The sequence below is a fragment of the Thamnophis elegans genome, chromosome 11 (assembly GCF_009769535.1).
Source record: "Thamnophis elegans isolate rThaEle1 chromosome 11, rThaEle1.pri, whole genome shotgun sequence".
NCBI classification, from domain to species: Eukaryota; Metazoa; Chordata; class Lepidosauria; order Squamata; family Colubridae; genus Thamnophis; species Thamnophis elegans.
The window spans coordinates 18,869,400-18,890,423 of record NC_045551.1 but is presented as its reverse complement, the minus strand read 5'-3'; the positions used below and the strand labels follow the sequence as shown (position 1 = coordinate 18,890,423).

The 21,024-nt window shown below is 39.0% G+C and overlaps 1 protein-coding gene across 5 annotated transcripts in view; it reads left to right on the top strand.

Annotated features, from left to right (window-relative positions):
• CNKSR2 (connector enhancer of kinase suppressor of Ras 2) overlaps positions 1-21,024 on the top strand; it is a 296,044-nt gene that overhangs the window by 66,033 nt on the left and 208,987 nt on the right. For all 5 annotated transcript variants that reach the window (XM_032226612.1, XM_032226611.1, XM_032226610.1 and 2 more), the window contains exons 3-4: positions 11,057-11,259; positions 16,314-16,401. In XM_032226612.1, coding sequence (XP_032082503.1) covers positions 11,057-11,259; positions 16,314-16,401 — 291 coding nt within the window. The remainder of the gene's footprint in view (positions 1-11,056; positions 11,260-16,313; positions 16,402-21,024) is intronic.

The window sequence follows — 21,024 nt, the reverse complement described above, 5'->3', positions numbered from 1 at the left end:
ATTTGGATGTATATATGTATGCTTCTATCGTAGATAGCCAAATGGGTGTTTCGGTATAGTGGTCGTGTTCCATATTAATAACAGGAACTGTCTGATGTAGTGTCTATTGAAATATTTATGTGCAGATCCTTTTTCATACCATAGGAAGGCATGCCATCCTGCTTGGAGGTCATGATCTTCCAATTTGAGTAATCTTTTATTTCTCAACAATATCCATTCTTTTAACCATGTTAGAGTGGTCGCAGTATAATAAATTTCCCAATCTGGTATGCCGAATCCTCCTTTTTCCTTAGTATCTTGCATGGCTTTGAGTTTTATTCTTGGTTTTCTTCCCTGCCAAATAAATTTCAAAATCAATTGTTTCAAATCCTTTAAAAAATCATTTTTTAGTTTAATGGGAATATTCTGAAATAGGAAAAGAAATTTTGGTAGTACATTCATTTTTATGACTGTGATCCTACCCATCAGGGACAATTGTAGGTTTTTCCACCTTTCTAAGACTTTCTTAATTTTATTGATCAGATTAGTATAGTTGTCTTCTTTGATGGACACACACCTCGCAGATAAATGTATACCTAGATATTTAACTTTTTTGACAATTTGGATACCCAATTTCTTTGTTAACTCCTCTTTCAATTTGGATGTCATATTTTTAACCAGCATTTTAGTCTTTGTCATATTTATCTTTAAACCTGCTACTTTCCCATACTCTGTCAATTCCTCAATAAGTTTCATACCAGACTTTATAGGATCCTCTAGCACGAAAACTAGATCGTCTGCAAAAGCCTGTAACTTAAATTGTTCCTTTTTAATTTCTAGTCCTTTTATCTGTTCCTCTTTACGTACATTCCTAGCTAGAACTTCTAAGGTTAATATAAACAGCAGCGGGGACAACCTTGTCTTGTACCTTTCTGAACTGCTATACTTTGCGTTAATTCACCATTAATTATTGGCTTTTTGATTTGTATATATTGCTCTAATCGTGTTTATAAATTTATCCCCAAATTCCATGTGTTCCAATTGTTGATGCAAAAATTCCCAGTTCACATTGTCAAATGCCTTTTGGGCATTGAGAAAAAATAGTGCAACCTGTTTTTCATTATGCACTTCATAATATTCGAGAATGTCCAGCATAATTCTCATATTGTTTTTAATTTGTCTTCTGGGGAGGAATCTATTTTGATCTGTGTGGATGAATAATGTGAGGAATTTTTTCAACTGTTCTGCTATTATCAGAGCAAAAATCTTGTAATCTGCATTTAGCAGTGAGATTGGTCTGTAATTTTGTATAAACATGTGATCTGTGTCCATCTTAGGTAACAATACAATGTTAGCCCCCATCCATGATAACGGTGTCTTAGCCTCTTTTAATACAGCATTATACACTTCCAACAGCGTTTGAACAAGCATATCCTGGAATTCTTTATATGTTTCTGCTGGCAGTCCATCCGGCCCTACAGCTTTATTATTCTTTTGTCTTTGTATGGCCTCAATTATCTCTGATGTTTTAATTTCTTCATTGAGCATATCTTTTATTTCCTCTGGTATCTTTGGCAGATCTGACTTTTCCAGATATTGTAATATTCCTTCCTTTGTATAGTCTCGGTTTTCTCTATATAATTGTTCAAAGAACTCTTGAGTAATCCTTTTCTTTTCCTCTAGTTGATAGCAGATCTCACCTTTTTCATCTTATAATTTATTGATCCAATTCTCTTGCTTCTGCTTCCTCAGCCTATAGGATAGCCTCTGCCCCTGTTTATTTGCATTCACAAAGAAATTTTGTTTTGCCTTTTTTATAGACTGTGCCAATTTTGCTTTTTCAAATATAGCCAATTCATGTTTAATCAATTTCATACTTCCTTTTATACTTCCATTTTGTGGTTTCTTTTAAAGTTCACTCTCTAAATTTCTATACCTTTCTTTCAACTCTCTTATTTTTTGATTCTCAATTTTTTTCTTCCTAGCTGGAGCCAATATCGTGACCCCTCTTATAAATGCCTTAGTTGTATCCCATAGGTTTTGTATGGATTTGTCTCCTGGCCAGTTTTCTTTGAAGAAAAATCTCAATTCCTGATTAACTCTCTTAATATATTACTGATCCTTTAGGATTGTTCTATTGAATACAAACGATAACTGCCCTTTTGTTTTTTCCATATAATCCTCATGGGATTGTGATCAGCCTATAAATTGGTTCTATGTTTATCTCCTTCACTTCCGAAATTAACTCCATTGACATCCAGACCATATCTATCCTTGACCAGGATTCATGTCTATTCGAGTAGAAGGTATATTGCTTACCCTCTGGACATCTTTCTCACAATACTTCATAGATATTTAATTCTTTGGCCATTTGGAAGAATGACCTGGGTAAAGTTCTTCTAGCTCCTTTTCTCTTCTTTCCACTTTTATAGTCCCATTTCTGGTCAACTATAGCATTGAAATCACCCATTAAACAGACATTTTTGTTTCCCATCTCTCGAATAATGCTATGTAGTCTATAATAAAAATTTTCCTGACCTTCATTAGGTGCATATATTACAACCAGTGACACCTTTTTTTGGTTTAACATTATTTCTACAAGTAATATTCTCCTTTCCTCATCATGATAAATTAGTTTAGTCTAGATCGTGTCTTTAACATATAATGCTAGTCCTATTTTCTTTTGATCAGCTAATGCCATGTAAAGTTTACCCAATCTAGAATATTCCAAGGTCTGGATCTGTCGTTTAGTTATATGGACCTTTTGCATTGCAATTATATCGTAATTCAAACATTTTAGTTTATTAAAGGTTGTTTTCCTTTTCTGGGGCAAATTTAGACCATTGATATTCAATGATAGAATCTTGATTTCTCCCGACATGATTCTATGTGTATTTAGGTCGTGTGCTTCTTGTTGCCCTTATCTCTCTCACTTCTTTTGGTTCTTCCCCTTTTTTCTCTAAAACAACTTCTTTCTTCTTTCTTGTCTCCACTAGTTCCTTTTCTCTTCTTATCTGTGCCCTGAATCCTTGCATCCTTGTTCCCAATAGTTCTCCTTCATCTTCCTCATCCTCCTGCCCAACAAGATTATTGTAGAAATCTTCCGCTTGTTCCACCGTGTCTATTCTGAATCTTCTATCTCTCCAAGTTACCAGTATGCCCTCCGGCATAAGCCATCTGAAGTTAATTTCGTATTTATTCAGCACAGATATTAAAAATTGATAGGGCCTTCTTAGTTCTCTGATTCTCCTTGGTACCTGTTTTAGGACTCTTAATTATCAATGATTGTGTACTATTGGATCGTCTCTTGTTCTATTCAGCACCTTGTAGTGTATTGATTTTTTAACAAACTTTACATGGACTTCCCTTGGGAGATTGTTCTTTTTTGAGTAGTTTGTCTGGATTCTATATGTCTCATTGATCTCACTTGCCATCTCATCATTTCCTATTCCCAAAGCTTTTGCTATAAAGTCTGTCATCAAATTCGGTAAATCCTCGCCTTTTTCTTCCTTTACATTCTGAAACCGTAGAAATTGGGCCGCTTTCTCCGATTCTAATGTGAGGATCATTAACTCAAGTTCTTTATTTGCCTGGATCAATCTAGAACTCCATTTTTTCCTCATCCTTCCTTCTATTACATTTATTGTTTGTTCGTTTTTACTAATCTTTATTAATTTTCAGTTCCTGGTGGTTTTTAGCCATTGCATAACCTGTAATATTATCTGAAGCTCCTTCATTGAATTAGATCTTTCTCTCTGGAGCATATCCTCAGAGGATCTTTGGTTTGAAGGGCTAGTGGGTGCTAGAGACAGCTGGGATGCTGGCTTCCTCCCCATGCCAATTTTCATTAGATTTGTAATGCTTGTCATTTTTTTAAAGAATTGGATCCCTAATTTAGTTATTTTCCAGAACTCCCACTTTCTTCTCTCACTCATAACTTTCGTCCGTCCGTCTGTCTGTCTGTCTGTCTGTCTGTCTGCTGTCTGTCCGTCCTTCCTTCCTTCCTTCCTTCCTTCCTTCCTTCCTTCCTTCCTTCCTTTCTTTCTTTCTTTCTTTCTTTCTTTCTTTCTTTCTTTCTTTCTTTCTGCCTTCTTCCCCCTCCCTTTCCTCCCTCTCCTTTTCCCTCTTCCTCTACTTAATAATCAATTTTAAGGAGTATTAAGGGGTAGTATTAAGGGGTAGTATAATCTGTATATCAGTAGATTAGTATATTCTGTGAAAAAAGCTATCATAGGATAAAAAGAGAATGAGAGAGACTTCCATATTTATGTGTGTGTGTGTGTGTGTGTGTGTGTGTATACACACACACACACACACACATACATATACATATATATATCACACTTATAATATTCCTCTATTTCTATATTTCTATTAATCCGTTAATCTATTCTATTAATCTAAGAGTCAATTGTAAGGGTGAATTCCTTATAATTATTAATTATATTGTAATCAAACCATCTCCTTAATTAATCAATACTAATGCCAATAATATCTAAAATGGTGGAATTAATAATCTTATAGCAATAACAATACCCAATGTATTGGGTACCCAATGACAATAACAATGTGTTTCTTTGATAGTAGAATTATAACATTAATTCCTAACCTTTAAGTTCAACCTTACATATGACCCTCCAGTATTAAGTAATTATATAAATATTCTGAGTCCCCTTGGTCCATTAAATCTTCTTTCTCTATCTCTGATTGTTTCTTTTAATAATGTCCATTTTTGTATTTTATTTGTATTTATTAGACATTTATAGGCCGCCCTTTTCCCTGAGGGGACTCAGGGCGGCTTACAGTCAAAAAGGAAAGGGAGTGTAGGACAATACAAAAAGAAATGTGCACAAAAGTAAATTAAATAGTAAAACTCAACATTCACTCAACATTCGGGAGGGGCAAAAGTAAACTTATCCCCAGGCCTGACGGGCTAGCCAGTTCTTGAGGGCTGTGCGGAAGGCCTGGACGGTGGTGAGGGTACGAATCTCCACGGGGAGATTGTTCCATAGTGTCGGAGCCGCAACAGAGAAGGCTCTCCTCCGAGTAGTCGCCAGTCGGCACTGACTGGCGGATGGAATATGGAGGAGGCCAACTCTATGCGATCTGATGGGACGCAGGGAGGTAATTGGCAGAAGGCGGTCTCTCAAATAGCCAGATCCACTACCATGGAGCGCTTTATAGGTGGTGAGTAGAACCTTGAAGTGCACCCGGAGATCGACAGGTAGCCAGTGCAGCTCACGGAGGATCGGTGTTATGTGGGCGAACCGTGGTGCGCCCACAATCACTCGCGCGGCCGCATTCTGGACTAGCTGAAGTCTCCGGATGCTCTTCAAGGGCAGCCCCATGTAGAGCACATTACAGTATTCCAGCCTGGAGATCACAAGGGCTCGAGTGACTGTTGTGAGGGCCTCCCGATTCAGGTAGGGCCGCAACTGGCGCACCAGGCGAACCTGGGCAAATGCCCCCCTGGTCACAGCTGAGAGATGGTGGTCAAAAGTCAGCTGTGGGTCCAGGAGGACTCCCAAGTTGCGGGCCCTTTCTGAGGGGTGTAAGTTTTGTCCCCCCAGCCTGAGTGATGGTATGTTGGTCAAATTTTTGGGAGGGAAACACAACAGCCACTCGGTCTTGTCTGGGTTGAGTATCAGCTTGTTTGCTCTCATCCAGTCTTTAACGGCTTCTAGACCCCGGTTCATCACGTCCACCGCTTCATTGAGTTGGCACGGGGCGGACAGATACAACTGTGTATCGTCCGCATATTGGTGGTATTTTATCCCGTGCCTTCGGATGATCTCGCCCAGCGGTTTCATGTAAATGTTAAATAGTAGGGGGGATAGGACCGACCCCTGCGGCACCCCATAAGTTAGGGGCCTCAGGGACGATCTCTGCCCCCCCCCCAACACCGACTGCGACCTGTCCGAGAGATAGGAGGAGAACCACTGCAAAACAGTGCCGCCCACCCCTATCTCCCGCAGTCGTCGCAGAAGGATACCATGGTCGATGGTATCGAAAGCCGCTGAGAGGTCCAGGAGAACTAGGATGGAAGCATGGCCTCCATCCCTAGCTCTCCAGAGATCATCGGTCAATGCGACCAAAGCGGTTTCTGTGCTGTAACCGGGTCTGAAGCCAGACTGGAAGGGGTCAAGATAGTTAGCTTCCTCCAAGGTACGCTGAAGCTGGAGAGCCACCACCTTCTCAACAACCTTCCCTACAAAGGGGAGGTTGGAGACTGGACGATAGTTATTAAGAACAGCTGGATCCAAGGACGGTTTCTTCAGGAGGGGTCTTACCACCGCTGTCTTGAGCACGGTGGGAAAGTACCCCTCCCGAAGAGAGGCGGTCACAACCGCCTGGATCCAGCCTCGTGTCACCTCACTGCTGTTGGCAACCAGCCAGGAGGGACACGGGTCCAGTATGCAGGTGGAGGCACTCACAGCTCGCATAGCCTTGTCCACATCCCCAGAGGCAACTTCCTGAAACTCAACCCAGAGATGGTTTGCCAAGTCTTCTCCTTGTGTCTCGGCTGGATCTACTGGGGTGGAGTCCAGGTCCGCTCGAAACCGGGCAACTTTGTCCGCCAAGAACTGGACATACTCCTCAGCCTTACCCTGTAGGGAGTCCCCCGTCTCCCTCCTATTTAGGAGGGAGCGGGTTATCCTAAACAGGGTGGCTGGGCGGGACTCGGCGGACGCTACCAAGGAGGCAATATATGTTCTTTTTGCTGTTCTTAAAGTCCGAATATACTCCTTGGTGCATGCTGTTAAAAGTGCCCGTTTCGACTCGGACCTATCGGACCTCCACGAGTGTTCTAGGCGTCTCCTCCGGCGCTTTACCTCCCGGAGCTCCTCAGTAAACCAAGGAGGCCTCCGGGGGCCGCTGACCCGGAGGGGCCATCCAAAGATTAACATCAATGTTCTCCAATAGTCAGGTCTCTGTTATCTAAGGGGTATAGTCACCAAAAATTCTGTTTTCTCATGAGGTATACCATAGGGGGAAAAATTCCAGATTTCTCCAGTAGATGTCACTCTTCCACAAGCTATCCAGATACAGACTAACAACATACAGACTTAACAAAATGCACTGTCATGTTCTTCTTCAGACCTTCAATAGTTAACTCATTTCCCTCTGAAGGCAGCCATGTTATCAGAGTTATTCACAGCTGGCCTTTGTTGTGTTAACTAATTAAGTTTAGATTCAGCTCCTCAGACAGTTCAGAGAAGAAAAGAAAAAATTCTCCAGTCTTCACTCAGTGTATTCCTCTTGCCGCTATAAAGGGAGGGATAGAAGAAAAAAACCACCCCACTCCTTCTTTGAGCCCCTTAGTCTCTTGAGCTGTTTTGGGATAAAATATCTTCCACCAAGATCAGGAATCTGTTAAGCCACCCGCGACTCCTGCAGCCTCTCTGTAATAAATCCTCGCTTACTTTGAACTGCTATCAGCACTCTGGGATGGCCTTTACAGATTGCCCTCTTCCAAAGCTCAGGGTTATGAAGGAAATTTCAAGCACAGACCATGAACTGCCATCCTATGGTCGTGCCAAACCAACCTTCTCTTCAGTCTTCCCTTCAGGAAATCATTGGTTTACGGAAGTCTTTCAAGAAACCTCTCAGGACGCCAGATCCAGCTGCTCTTCAAGGAAGTCCCTGTCCAAGCAACCATTTGTGCTGGCAGCTGCCAAACATCTCCCACCCACATCTTCTCATTTCCCTTCCTTGGCACCTTCTTGGCCTTTTGCTGGTTCAAACCCCTTGGCATTGACATGGGTTGCAGGACTGGATAATTGGCTGCTCAATGGCCCTCTTTCCCACATCAGAAGCAAGCTCTGGGAAAGTGCCATGGGGTCTCCTTTGGTTTAGAGGGAGGGCTGTTGGTCCCTTGCATTCTGGCAGGCATCTCTCAGAATAGAATAGAATAGAATAGAATAGAATAGAATAGAATAGAATAGATTTTTTATTGACCAAGTGTGATTGGACACACAAGGAATTTGTCTTTGGTGCATATACTCTCAGTGTACATAAAAAGAAAAGATACATTAATCAAGAATCATAAGGTACAGCACAATGATAGTCATAGGGTACAAATAAGCAGTCAGGAAACAATATCAATATCAATATAAATTATAAGGATACAAGCAACAAAGTTACAATCCTGCAGTCATAAGTGGGAAGAGATGGGTGATAGGAATGATGAGAAAACTAGTAGCAATAATGCAGCCTTAGTGGTAAGATTTGACAGTGGTGAGGGAATTATTTGTTTAGCAGAGTAATGTGGCGTTCGGTGAAAAACTGTTCTTGTGTCTAGTTATCTTGGTGTGCAGTGCTCTATAGCATTGTTTTGAGAGTAGGAGTTGAAACAATTTATATCCAGGATGTGAGGATCTGTAAATATTTTCACAGCCCTCTTTTTGACTCATGCAGTGTACAGTCCTCAATTGAAGGCAGGTTGGCAGTAATTGTTTTTTCGGCAGTTCTGATTCTGAAGTCTCTTTCTGTCTTGTTGGGTTGCAGAACCAAACCAGACAGTTCTAGAGGTGAAGATGACAGACTCAATAATTCCTCTGTAGAACTGTATCAGCAGCTCCTTGGGCAGTTTGAGCTTCCTGAGTTGGTGCAGAAAGAACATTCTTTGTTTTGCTTTTTTGATGATGTTTTTGATGTTAGGTATCCATTTTAGGTCTTGAATTTGATAGAACCTAGAAATGTGAAACTGTTGATACTGTGTTGTTTAGTATTGCAAGAGGTGGTAGTATGGTAGGATTTCTCCTAAAGTCTACCACCATTTCTACGGTTTTCTCTTGGCCTCATCGTGGTGACCCTCATGCACCATGTGCTGCCAGTACTCCAACAGGTCTAGTTTCACTGTGTTTGCCAGCTGGTAACATGCCCCAAGGTCATCTGGAATCCCTCAGGGCAGGCAGTTTTGGTACAGCTCCTTGTTTAGTCCATCTCAGAAATGGTAGACCAGCAAATATTCTGGCCACCCTCTCAGCTTCTAGCCAGGCTGCAGAACTCCAGATGTATTTGATTACTGACCTACTCCCCGGTCTTATAGCACAGATCCTGGATTCTGTCCAGCGGGCTTGCACAGGGTCTCCAAACCTGTCCAGGAGGACATCCACATTCTCCAACTCTGGTGCCCCTTCATCATGGAGGTACATCACCCAATCTGCCACCTTCTAGATTCGAAGAGATGGCATTTACGTGGTCAACTTCATCTGGGTACATTGCTCTGTATTGCTCCAAATAGTTCCACACCTGGTTCAGGAAATAGGCTAACTTCTCTGGTTGCCTGTCAAACATGGCTTTCAGAGGCAGAGGCTCTCAGTCATCCTGAACCAGCACATAGCCTGGTGACAGTCCCACAGCATATGGGACCGCTTGAGTCTGAGCTCCTGCTGTTGCAGGAAACCCTGGGCTTTTCCCGAAGTCATGGGAGAGATAGCAACCTCCCAGGGGGAACCCCAGCTCTTGGGCCATACTCCCCAGTCTCACCCATTAGGGTGGAGACAGGGATGGGGTTGCTGAAGTTTGGTCCATCCAAGCCCTGCTCCCGGGACTGAGGATTTTATTCACACTGCTCCTTGCATCTCCATTCTGCCTAAGCTTTTGTGCAGCAGCTCCACAGAAGGGCTACAGCATGCCGCAGGAATTTCCATTCCCCTGGTTCTTCCCAGTCTGCAAACCTCCAGGCCTTTCATTGCTTCTTTGAGTTACAGCCACTCCTGGAGGGACCAAGTGGAACTCTAATTTAGGTGCCTTCCCCACTTTGCTCGGCCATTGCGTCTTTGGTCAAGGCAAAAGGGTCAGGCCATGACTCCTTTCTCACACACTGGTGGCTGCTCTATCTTCTTCACCCTCATTTTGGATCGGGTCACCACCATCTCCACCCCCGAGTCAGCTTGGGCGGCTACCAGTGCCTCCCGAGGAGGGAGCAATCCAGGCTTCACTGCAGCATCAACTTTTTGCTGCAGTCCAGACATCATTAGGTTACAGCTCTCTCAGAGGCATATAAGTAGGCTCTATTAATTTAGGGAGAGCTGGTTAAATATCAATTGTCCGACTAGTGAACCCAAAATAAGGAAACACTCTTGGGAGTTTTGAATTCCCAAAAGTAAAACTTTATTGGCTGCACCATTTTGGTACTGAAGAAACAAAACCACTTCTCATTTTCCCTCTCAAATGCTTGCCTAGTTAAATAATAGTTTCCTCTTCTCCCCATGCCTAGGTGATCACAGTGTCTAATTATGAGATGTCCTTTTGTTATGGGAACAGTCCCATAACTGTTCTTTCTCCAGCACCTGCAGTGATAACATTGATGGTTGCCAACCTCTCACAATCTCCACATACATTCTCTGCATTCCATTTGCCCCTTCCCCTCTTCCCCCAGTTCATTGGCAAGTTGAAATGCATAAAGGTTTGAAAGAAGCAAAACAGTTCAATCTTGACAAACCGGTTCATGCTGCACAAACATTTTGGCAGCAGATTTTTCTGTTGCCTGAAATAAAACCGATCTCATGAAAGCATTATTTGATTTTTATGAATTTTCTACTCTATAGAAAGAAATTCTACATTATTAGACATGATTTTAAAGATTTTATTGCAAATGGGTCTTAGAATGATTAAGGAGAAGGTTTTCTAGGAAACATAAAGGTTTATAAAAAGAAACAAATAAGGATTTGTGAGAATTTCTGGTCCAGAAAAGTAGATTAAATGTTAATTTTCAAAAAATAAGAATTCTATTGAAAATACCCTATACTATAATGTATTAAAGATTAAGAACAATGGTTAAATTTATAAATGTCATATATAATTCCTAAACTGAATGTTTCTTGTATATTTTTTCAAATAAATATTCAAAGTGTTTTCATAAATATTTGTTTCTTTTAACTAAAAAGTACCATTTTACTATGGAAATATATAATAGTCATATTTTAAATTTATAGTTGATAGATTTTTAATTTCTACTTCGAACACAGAAGTAAAATTATGCAAGAAATAATAATTGATGCATTCATGGGCTAAGCATTAAAATGTTATTAATAAGAATAAACTTTTTGTGTCCTTTTTTAAAATGCAGAATTACGGATTAGAAACTGAGAACCTAAAAACACTTTCTCATAAACTAAATGCATCTGCCAAAAACCTTCAGAACTTTATCACAGGAAGAAGGAGGAGCGGTCATTATGATGGTAGGAGTAGCAGAAAATTACCAAATGATTTCCTTACCTCAGTGGTGGATTTGATTGGAGCAGCAAAAAGTCTTCTAGCATGGCTGGACAGGTAACAATTTCAGTTGTTCCAAGGATGACTACCTTATTGTTCTTATAAGTAAATGTAATGTATTTTAAGTTGTATTAAACTATTAATTACAAGTCATCTGCTTTCTCTATTTGAAACATCAGTAAAATTTATAGAGATCACAGCATATAATTTAAGCTTAAATATAGATTAAATTTAGTTCTATATTGAAGATTTAGCACCAAAGCTAGTCCCATTTGGCAACTGCTTTTGAATGCTGCCTAGTGGCAGATTGATTACTGGTGGTAGAACCAAATTCTGCTTTATTAATGGGCTGCCATTCCTTTAGGTCAGGAGTGTCCAACTATGGCAACTTTAAGACTTGTGGACATCAACTTTCAGAATTCAGAATTTCAGACAGGTTGGGGAATTCTGGGAGTTGAAGTTCACAGGTCTTAAAGTTGCCAAGGTTAGACATCTCTGCTTAAAGCTAAGGATTCCAGCATCCTTTCTTGGTTGTTGAAACAGTCCTTCACAGCTTCAACTTCAGGGCAGTTAGGGTAGATAGGGATGTGGAGTAGCAAATATAGTCAAGACCTTTTGACTTTCCTGTTAGAGTATTGTGCTATATATAACCAACATTTCTGTTGAAATAATAGTGTAACCTTACCCAACACTTTTGAAAATGAAAATGTTATACAGCATGAAATAACACCCAGTGGTATTTTCAAATAAGAACATTTTTATTCTATGTATTAAACATATCTAATTAATTTAAGATCCACTTTCTTGCACTTTTTCAAGAGTCAAAACAATTTAGAACTTATCACAAATTTATAGTTGATAGTGATTGTAGAAAAAGTATCAAATTATTATGATCTTCTATATTACATGATACAAAGACAAAAATACTATTTAAGTGTCATCAAGGTGAATTTGACATGATGCCATTTCAACATGCTTCTAAGAATAGCCAATAGTTTCTCCAGTGATTTTATAGGTAGTCCTTGCTTAACAGTGACAATTGAACAGCATTTCCATAGCTGTGATGAAATCATAAAACTTAATGTCGTGTGACTAAACTGCTTATTGATGGTATAACTGGCATTCCCTGGTTACCATTGTCAAGTAAGGATTGTGTGGGTCATTAAGCAAGGATCTCACATGATACAAATTCCAACTTGCCACTGGCTTCCTTCTAACTTTGCTTATCAGAAAAGGGAATAGAATAGAATAGAATAGAACAGAACAGAATAAAAGAGTTGGAAGGGACCTTGGAGGACTTCTAGTCCAACCCCCTTCCTAGACAGGAAACCCTACACCACTTCAGACAAATGGTTATCTAACATCTTAAAAACTTCCAGTGTTGGAGCATTCACAACCTCTGGAGGCAAGTTGTTATACTGATTAATTGTTCTGACTTTCAGGAAATTTCTCAGTTCTAAGTTGCTTCTCTTCTTGATTAGTTTCTACCCATTGCTTCTTGTTCTATCCTCAGGTGCTTTGGAGAATAGTTTGACTCCCTCTTCTTGGTGGCAACCCCTGAGATATTGGAACACTGCTATCATGTCAACCCTAGTCCCCCTTTTCATTAAACCACACATAATCATCTTTGTTGTTCTTCTCTGCACTCTTTCTAGAGTCTCCATAACTTTTTTACATCATGGCGACCAAAACTGAATGAAGTCTTCCAAGTGTGGCCTTACCAAGGCATTATAAAGTGGTATTAACACTTCACATGATCTTCATTCAATCCGTCTGCTTATGCAGCCTAGAACTGTGTTGGCTTTTTTGGTTGCTGATGCACATTGCTGGCTCATATTTAAATGGTTGTCCAATAGGATTCCAAGATCCCACTCAGTTACTACTATTGAGCAAGGTACCACTTATACTGTACCTATGCATTTTGTTTTTCTTGCCTAAATGTAGAACCTTACTTTTTTCACCATTGAATTTCATTTTGTTAGATAGTGTTCAAGTTTGTCAAGATCCTTCTGTATCTTAAGCCTATCTTCTGGGGTGTTGGCTATTCCTGACATCTTGGTGTCGTCTGAAAATTTGGTGAGTTCCCCATTTATCCCCTCATCCAAATTATTGATGAAGATGTAGAAGAGTACTGGGCCTAAAACAGAGGCTTGTGGTACTCCACTGCATTCTTCCCTCCATGTAGATGCAGTTCCATTGAGGACTACATGTTCAGTGCGGTTGGTCAGCCAGTTACAAATCCATCTGGTGGTGATGCTGTCTAACCCACATTTTTCTACTTACTCCAGTAGTAGATTATGGTCTACTTTATCAAATGCATTACTGAAGTCCAAGTAAATTATATCAACAGCATTCCTCTGGTTCACTAATTTTGTTCCTTTATCAAAGAATGCAATAAGATTAGTCTGGCATGATCTGTTTTTGACAAACCCATGTTGGCTTTTGGAATACTAGAATCTTCCCTGGTATTGAGGTCAGGCTCATAGGTCTGTAGTTTTCTGGATCTATTTTTTCCCCTTTTTTGAAGATGGGAACCACATCAGCTCTTTTCCAGTCCTCTGGAAGTTTTCCGGTGCTCCAGGATCTCTGAAAGATATAGTTCAGTGGTTCTGAGATCTCGTCTACCAGTTCCTTCAGAACCCTGGGGTGTAATCCATCCGGTCCTGGTAATTTGAACTCATCTAGGGTAGACAGGTGCTCAATTACCATTTCCCCCCTATTTAACTTGTGCTCCTAATCTGTTTTTTGTGGTGCTGTTTTTGATAGGTTGGACTGTTTTTTCTCTTTGTGTAAAGACAGATGCAAAACATGAGTTAAATAGTTCTGCTTTCTCTCTATTGCTTGTCACCTTCTTGCCACTTTCTCCTAGCAATGGACCAATTGTTTCCTCAACCTTTTTCTTGTTTTTAACATGTTGGAAGAAGCTTTTTTGTTATTTTTTACTTTTGTTGCAAGCTTTTCTTTATTGTGAGCCTTAGCTTTCCTCACTTCATCTTTACCGGCTCGGGCTATTTGCTGATATTCTGCCTTAGTTATGTCCCCCTCTTTCCACTTTTTATACTTATCCTTTTTGTCTTTCAATCTGTGAGAGTTCTTTATGCTGGTTTCTTTTGAGAGCTGTTATTTTTCTTCTTCATTGATATTGTGTTAGGGTGGGCTTTTATAATCTCACTTTTCAAAATTTCCCAAGCTTCTTATGTTGTTTTCCCCTTGAGGATTCTCATCCATGGAATCCTTCCCAAGCTTTCTCTAATTTTATTGAAATTAGCTCTCTTAAAGTCCAAGACTCTAGTGTAACTTTGTTCTACTACTTGTGATTGCATAATGTTGAATTCCAATATTGCATGATCACTTACCCCAAAGGTTCCTGTACCTTCAACACCTTCTATTATTTCCTCTCTGTTAGTGAGAATTAAGTCCAATATGGCTCATCCCCTTGTTCCCTTCTCTACTTTTGGGAAAACAAAGTTGTCTGCTAGGTTGTTAGGAACCTGTTCGATCTTACACTTGGTGCAGAGTTTGTCTCCCAGTTGATATCAGGGTAGTTAAAATCTCACATTACTAATACATTGTGATCATGTGACTATGGAATACCCAGGACACTTTCTAGGGGTACGACCATGATCATGTGATTCTGTGGGGGTGCTACAATGAGACATTAGAAAGTATCACTTTTTTTAGTGCTGTCAGAAGTTTGAATAGTTGCTGAACCAGGTTGTTAAATGTATTTTTGATTTGGTCCATCTACCTACTACTACTTTTTATATTTAACCTACCCCAACAAATTTCTTCTAATTTCTTCTTCATTGCTTCTAATCCATTATCTTTTTATATCACATGAGTATATATGTGTGTGAGCTTCTATTATATGATCAAGGGAACACCCAGCTTTTATTTAGTCTAGGAAAGTGATTGATTGGATCTTGCAGCACATGCCCTGTTTTCAGATGCATCTCAATGCATCTGCCTGATTTCTCTCCAGCTTTTGTAACCATTATTGCCACTGAAAAGACCCTGGTCTTTGATATTCTAATGGAAATGTCCTTATCCCAGTGGAAATGGGAGGGTTTTGTAGCTTCAAAGACCCAGAGAACAATACCAGTGGATATGAAAGTTGCTGGTAGGGTTACTTAGTAGAGTTCAAAGGAAAGAGCTTTCCTCATGCTTTACAACTGGGGAAAGCATGAGAGAGGCCAACCCTATTGGCCTAGGAAACAATTCCAAAATCAAACACAGCAGAAGTGAATGGCAAATTGCTTCTGTGTGTTTTAAGAAAATCATAGACATGGAATGAAGAAAATACACAAAGAAAATTAATACAGTTTAAATATGCAACTGACAAAAAGTTATGAGTGCTTAATAAGACATACTAAAAAACAGAACATCCACTTCTCTGTTCATTTAAGATGAAGAGATATTTTAGAATATATGCACTTGGAGTATATGCGGTCCTAGCATTTCAGAGAATTAATATTGAAGATAGAGGAATGTCAAATAATTTTAGCAATATTTTATATTTATTATATAAATAATGCAATAACTAAAAAGGTAGTTTTGTATTCTGAATATTTCCATTTTAAATTTAAATTCTGCTATATAGGAGAATAGTGCTATAAAATAATTATTTTAAAAGATATTTTTTATTCTTAAACAAACTAAATTTATCCTAAAGATTTGTGTAAAAAGCAAACTAAAATATCTGATGCTAAATTATATTCCACATGATCTGTCTTCTGCTATTTATTGCAGTGCAGTTTTAAGTTTAAAGAAAATCAATAGAAGAAATGAGAAAACAATAAGAATGTGTGATTTTTAAATTGTTTTTTCTTTCTCCCTGCTTAAAATAGCTAATTCTTAGAGAACCAATCTAGTTATAGTAGTTAATGCATTTTTCATGATGGAAGCACAACATAGAGCTCCCTCATTAATCTTGGATGGTGCTACATTCTCCATTAGAGATAGGTGTGCTACCTGGGGATCTTTCTGGGATCACAGCTTAACGAACAGATGACAAGTTTTAATATTCAATATTATTAAAAAATGTTGTATAGTTAGCATTATAGCAGATCACTATTAACAAGATGTATATTTACCATATTTTATTTTTCCAGATCACCTTTTGCTGCTGTAACAGATTATTCTGTCACAAGAAACAATGTCATACAACTCTGCCTTGAATTAACAACAATTGTACAACAGGTGTGAAACTACATAATATTATATGTTACTATTTAAAAAGTATTCTAGGTAAAGATTTTGCACACATAATTTCCTTAGAGTTACAAATATTTCTATTTACCAATTTGCTAAGCTATGTTGCAAATTCCTTATAACAATTTAAAGTAAATTTTATCACTGCATTTAGATATAAAGTTAATATCAAACAACTATCTCAAATGTGCAATAAAGCATTTTGAGCTCAAAATATTACAAATTTGAATTGTTTTACATACTCTTACTCTACTTTTTATTTTACTTGACACAAAATTGACAAAGCAAGAGTATTTTAATTTAGAAGAAGAGAAAAATAGTTTACACTAGGCTATGTTTCTTAATATTTAAGAAGGGAAGTAGTGTTTGTATGAAAAGCAGCAAGAAAAAGTATAATTTCAAGTTCTTCATGTCAGGCAGCATCCAGATTCTTTTATGAAACTAATTGCAAAGCCCATTTTAAACTCTACTTTTGCGGGATGGTGTTGGCAATGTTACAAAGGCAAAACACCTACTGTTGTCCTTGGTTAAAAAAACCCAAAGCATATATCCTTTGAGTTACTAGAAATGAGGGAATTCCCTTTTTATTTTTTACTAACAAATCTAATCTTGGTGGACCAAATCCATCAATCCATTCTATCCATCCCTATTTATGTTTCAGGCAGAGAAAATGGAGTCTATGTTTACAGAATCTATATATATTTTTGAGAATCAGTACGTCTCACAATCTGATTGACTTCCACATTGCTATAAGTATCATTTATAGCACTATTTGTCCTAATAGTATCTTTCTGGCAACATAAACTGTTTCATAGCTTAGAAATAATGAATAAAGGGTACAGTCAAGACCAGGGATATCAAACTCAAGTTCATTGAGGGCCACATCAGCATTCTGGTTCCCCTCAAAGGGCCAGTTACATGTAAAGTTCACAATAGCCAGGTGGGCATGACTGGGTGTTGCTGGGTAGGCATGGCCAGCTTGACATGGGTGGTAGGGATGCGGGGGTTCTTTTAAAGGCCTGGAGGGACCAATATGGAGCCTGTGGAAAGTGAAAGGGTGCAAAGTGTTCTAACTTCGGCAGCCAGTGCGCCTGTGCCCATGGGCCCCATTAGGTGCCTTTCTTGGAGTTGGAAGAAGCTCAGCAGCCCCATGAAAGGCCACTCTCAGGACCTGGCCCTGTGTCTCTTTTGCTTCCTGAAACTAATCTACCAAGTTGATTCTTGGAGTGGATTCTCAGCTGTTACTGTTTTTAAGAGTGAAAAAATGAAGTTAGATTTTGTGCTGGATTCCATTCTGAAATATAGCAGAGAGAAAGCTTGGCTCAAAGACACAAACCTAGGCGAACTTCAGCTCGATTCTCCCTGGCCAGTTGAAAATCCTAGCTCCCTTGGCCCCAAATCCTATCAGCTGCCATTGAGAGTTCTTGAAAATGAAAGCCCTTAAGATCAGTTCTTGTGATTCGATAGGAAGTTCTCCAGCTGGACAGACTTGGGAGATGTGGGCTCATAAGAGTCTCACACGAACCCTGTCTGACAAACCATCTCCGAATATTCTTTTGAATAGGGAACCCCACTGGAGATGGGGGTGAAGAAGAGCAGCGTCTCATCAGACCCTCAGAGAAGCAACAGATCTCTCATGGGTTAGAGATTTGCCTATGAATCAGAGTTGGGATGGCAGCCTTCATGGCTGACAAGATGCTGTCCTTTTTGTCAAAATAAATTTGGAACAGGCAGAGACCGGGAGAGATAAAAGACCTGGTAAGAGAATTTAACTAACCCACAACTATAAATTAAATCTGGAAAAGGCAAAGAAATTTTGAGAACATAAATAATACTGATGGTCAGATCAGGACTTTTTTTTTCCTAAAAGAAAAAGAACAAAGGAAGGTGGAGGATTGTAACACCTCCCCCCCCCCCCGGAAGTTCTTTGTCTGTGCTTTCGAACAGAAGAACAGAAAGCAGAGCAGTTACAAACCCACATAATTATAACATTAAATTTGGTTTTGGATTTTAAACAGAGACCAATATTCTTACTTTGTTTGAATTCCTTCCAGCTAAAATAATCAAGGAAAAAGCAAGTTTTTCTTCTGAACCCACTCAATATAAACTCTTAGCTGGTCTCGAATATCAAATAGAAACGAAATATTTTGATCTCTGTTTCTCTGATAACGGATAATCTAACCTTGACTGTGTGGGAAGTTTTAACTAACCAACTACCATAAATCAGAAGTTGCAAGAACAGGAGGCAAAAGAGACACATATCCGAATCTAGCTCTTTATAAGTTTGTTCTAATTGATATGTTTTAAGCAGCTGTGGCTGAACGGAGACGGAATGTGACAGGGGGAAGAATTATTACAGAGATAAGAACTGGAAAATGCTAGGGTTTTTTTTCTTTGTTTTTCTTCCCTCCTTCGTCTTTTTATTTTACTGCAAAAGATTTAAGATGGCCCCGGCTTCACTTCCAGTTCCACAGTAGCTAAAACTTAAGGTGGACCAGAGCCTCAAAATAAGACTTTGCATAACTAACTGCAATCTTGGAACTGGATATTAAGGAAGAACAAAAGACCGAGATGGCTCCCATCTTTCTCCCCTACAGCAGTGGAAGTGGACAAACTTAAGTTCTGGACCAGAACTCTGAAATAACTGTATAGCTAATTCTAACTTTGGAACTGGATATCATGGAAAGCTGGGAATTTGAAGAACTACGTGATATTATAAAAAATATGCATAAATCATTAAAATCAAGTCTAAATAGAATTCTGAACCCAGAGAATCAGATATCTAAAGAAGAATTCAAAGAAGAAGGGGGGCAACAGGGGCAAGATAATGAAGGAGTAGAAAGGGAGGGAAAAGGCAGACAAAAGAGGTTGAGGCTGGTAGTGATATAAGGGAAATTGAAGGGGGAGGTTTTGCCCCAACAAAGAGAAATAAAAAACATCCTTTTGGTGATGACCTGGGGAAAGTTGGGGAGAGTGAATGTGCCGAAACAAAGGGAAGGGGGAGGGCAGGAGCAGAGAAGTGGGACAAAAGACTTACTAGGAAAAAAAAATCAGACAACCAGAAATTTTTATGTGGGAGAATATAAAACTAAGATAAGGGTTTTATTTCTAAATATGACAATAAAATGGAGTTGCTAATTGATTGAATGTAATAATGGAAAGATAATTAAGCAAAGGTTGAAATATATGAAATATGGATAAATATGATATTGATATTGATGTGGGGAAGTTGTGAAAAACATGACAATAAAATGGAGTTACTGATTGAATATAACAATGGAAAGACAACTAAACAAAGCCCAAAATATATGGAATGTGGATAAATATGAAACTAACATGGGGAGGTTGTAAAGCAGAGGTTTGCCATTTACTTTTATACATGATAATTAAACTGAGTGGCAAATTGCCTGGAAACGACAACAGAAGGACAACAAAGTATGGGTTAAAATATATGAAACATGGATATACATAGAACTTTTAAGATGATGAAATAAAGCGAGATGTTTACCTTTGTTATTCTACACAATAGATTAAGGGAATTGAAATGAATATTGAACAGTGAGGTTTCTACTCATAGACAACTAAAGGTAATCTAATCCAAAACATGGAAAAATTGGAGAGGTAACATGAAATACAGTTATAATGGGAAACTATTGAGGCTTAAAGGCAGAATCACAAATTGGGAGCATGTAAGGTTGTATAATTATATAAAGATAATGATGAGAATAGCTGGGAATTGTAACCAGGTCTACACCTCAACCAAAATTACAATGACTATATACGTATACTTTTTTGTTCTATTTTTCTTTTCTTTTTTTAAAAAGGAGAATATATGTTTAAAATTAAAGATGTATATTGAAAAGGAACTATAAATACCATCAATATAAAAGGGAGCTTGCTCAAAAGCTGAAATATACCAAGCAAATGAGATGAAGAGTGGGAAGTAAAGGAGAGAGGTAAGGAAAGGAGAGAGGGATAGGAGAGAGAGTAGGAGGGGGGAAGAGGAGGAGAGAAATGAGGAGTGGAAATGGGAGAGAGGAGTAGGAGAGAGGAAGAGGAAGTAGAGAAGGGAAGGAGGACAGAGAGAAGAAAGGAGGTAGGGAGGAGGATGAGAGAGGGAGAAGAAAGTGAACGCACAAATATAGTGTATGGAAAGCAGAAGATCCAATAACTGTTTTTTTTTTTCTTTTTCTTATGGGGAGTTGATGGTAAGATGAATTGATGTAAACATTTAATAATACAATACGATGTTGGCTATGTAATAGTATACATGTGATTATATGTTATGAAAATGAAAAATAAAAAACTTTACAAAAAAATCAGTTCTTGTGATGTAATCAGGGAGTTTCTCCACAATCGAGATCTTGTTGGTCTTTGATCTGTTTATTCAGAGGTTAGGACCCCTGAAATAAAAGACAGCTGCCCTAAAGATTTTTGCATTGCCTTCTTTCGGCCATCACCAATGTGACTTTGCTTAAGAAAGAATCGGTAGTTTTGGAAATGAAGCACTGGCCTTTGCTCCATGTACTTGAATACCAACCACCTTGCGACTCGGGAGCTTCTCATCTCTACCCAGTCTCCTCACAAAAGGGGCGGAGAGGTAGAACCTGA